The sequence below is a fragment of the Nannospalax galili genome, unplaced genomic scaffold (assembly GCF_000622305.1).
Source record: "Nannospalax galili isolate Female #2095 unplaced genomic scaffold, S.galili_v1.0 scaffold475, whole genome shotgun sequence".
In the NCBI taxonomy this organism is placed as follows: Eukaryota; Metazoa; Chordata; class Mammalia; order Rodentia; family Spalacidae; genus Nannospalax; species Nannospalax galili.
In genome coordinates this window covers 3,400,324-3,402,067 of record NW_008339435.1, presented here as the reverse complement: position 1 = coordinate 3,402,067, position 1,744 = coordinate 3,400,324, and the positions used below count along the sequence as shown (strand labels likewise).

Genomic DNA, 1,744 nt, shown 5'->3' with positions numbered 1-1,744 from the left:
TCGGGCTCGGCTCCTGCCGCATCGGCCCCTGCGCCCTCCGTGGGCCCTGCGGTCCCCGGGGGCGCGGCATCCACGCCGGCCCCGTCGCCAGCGTCCGCCCCGGCTCCGGGTCCCTCGTCGGGGCCGCCTCTCGGGCCGCCAGCCTCGCTCCTGGACACCTGCGCGGTGTGTCAGCAGAGCCTGCAGAGCCGGCGTGAGGCGGAGCCCAAGCTGCTGCCCTGCCTGCACTCCTTCTGCCTGCGCTGCCTGCCGGAGCCCGAGCGCCAGCTCAGCGTGCCCATCCCCGGGGGCAGCAACGGCGACATCCAGCAAGGTGAGCCCGAGGCCGTGCTCGACGGCCGCGCTGCGGGGGATTGGCCGAGCCGGAGAGGGTCAGCGGACTTAGGTGGGGGTCCCGGGGTCAGCTCGGACGGCGCGGTCTTGAGAGGGTCTCCAAGGCCAAAGCCACGGCCCCTTGGGACAGTTATGGAGAAGCCGGACCGCGGGAGACCCTGGGAGGCAGAAGGGAGGGGTGCTGGCTGCGAGGGGTTGGGGGAGGGGACACCGCCGGGGAGGTTTGAGAGGTGCTTCTGGAGGGGGTGGACTCGCACAGGGACAGAAAAGGGCTCTGGAAAACCCGCTGTGAGGTGTTTGGGGTGGAACCGCCTGGTCCGGGAGAGTTGACGGGGGAGTGGGTCAGGTAAGGGTTGGGGATGGCTTGCTCTGCAGACGGGGGATTGGCCTGCTCTCAATTAGGACGAAGGACTACGAATTGGATGGTAGGAGAAAGACATTTAGAGACCTTGAGCCAGAAGAAGGCCTCCAGATGACATTGGGTTGAGGAGCGCTGTAAGTGGTGAGAGTTGTGAGGGGCCTGCTTCGTTAGGGAAAAATCCTTAGATTTGAGGATGAAGAAATGAATCTGCAAGGGAGATGTATATTAGGGAGAGAGCTGGCCTTATGTTGTTTCATTTGTTATGAGTTAATAGGCCCTACTATTCAGGGCACTGTGGGAGGATTGAAAAAACACTCAATGAGGATCTATCTCACCCACAGTCTAATAGGGAAATCCTATGTAACCTGCAGCAGTAGAGGTGGGTACCATGGTTGTGACACAATGGGAGGGGAAGGTCTGGGAAACTTCCTAGTAAAGAAAATCTCCCAGCAAGTTTCTTGAAGGCTGAGTTACCTCACTGGGTTGGAGGATATTCAGGGCACAGCGCACTTTTCTCATCCCTGCAGCTAAAGGATATGTAAGGTGATTGGTGCAAGTTAGATTTAATTGGTGGACTGAATAGTTAAGGACTCCACCATCCCATTTTCTGAAACTATTGAGTTTAGATGTGTGTTTTCTAAAAAAAGATTATTTATGTGTTTAAGTGTATTGCCTGCACGTGTGTGAGTGCACCAGTGTTGTGCAGTGCAGGAGGTCAGAAGAGGATGTTGAGGGTGTTGGAATAGAACCTGGGTCTTCTTTAAGAACAGCTGATGCTCTTTACCACTGAGCCATCTCCAGCCCTGAGTTTAGATGTGTTTTGGAGTGCAGTATTAGAATTTTCCTTTTTTCTAGAAAGAGCTGTGTGTGTGTGTGTGTGTTAGGTTAACAATCTCATTATGAAACAATGTTTCTATACTGAAATACATGAATTTCACACTAATGGGATATGTAGATAACAACCTGCAATTGAATTAGGTTTTGTTACAAACTTATGAAAGGACTTAAAATTTCAGCACTTTTGAATTTGAAACTGCAGGCATCCTATAG

The 1,744-nt window shown here is 54.0% G+C and overlaps 1 protein-coding gene across 2 annotated transcripts in view; it reads left to right on the top strand.

Moving 5' to 3' along the window:
* The window catches only part of Trim33 (tripartite motif containing 33), a 111,536-nt gene that overhangs the window by 408 nt on the left and 109,384 nt on the right, over window positions 1-1,744 (top strand). For both annotated transcript variants that reach the window (XM_029563996.1, XM_029563995.1), the window contains exon 2: window positions 1-313. This exon is cut by the window's left edge and continues 112 nt beyond it. In XM_029563996.1, the coding sequence (XP_029419856.1) occupies window positions 1-313 (313 nt within the window). The remainder of the gene's footprint in view (window positions 314-1,744) is intronic.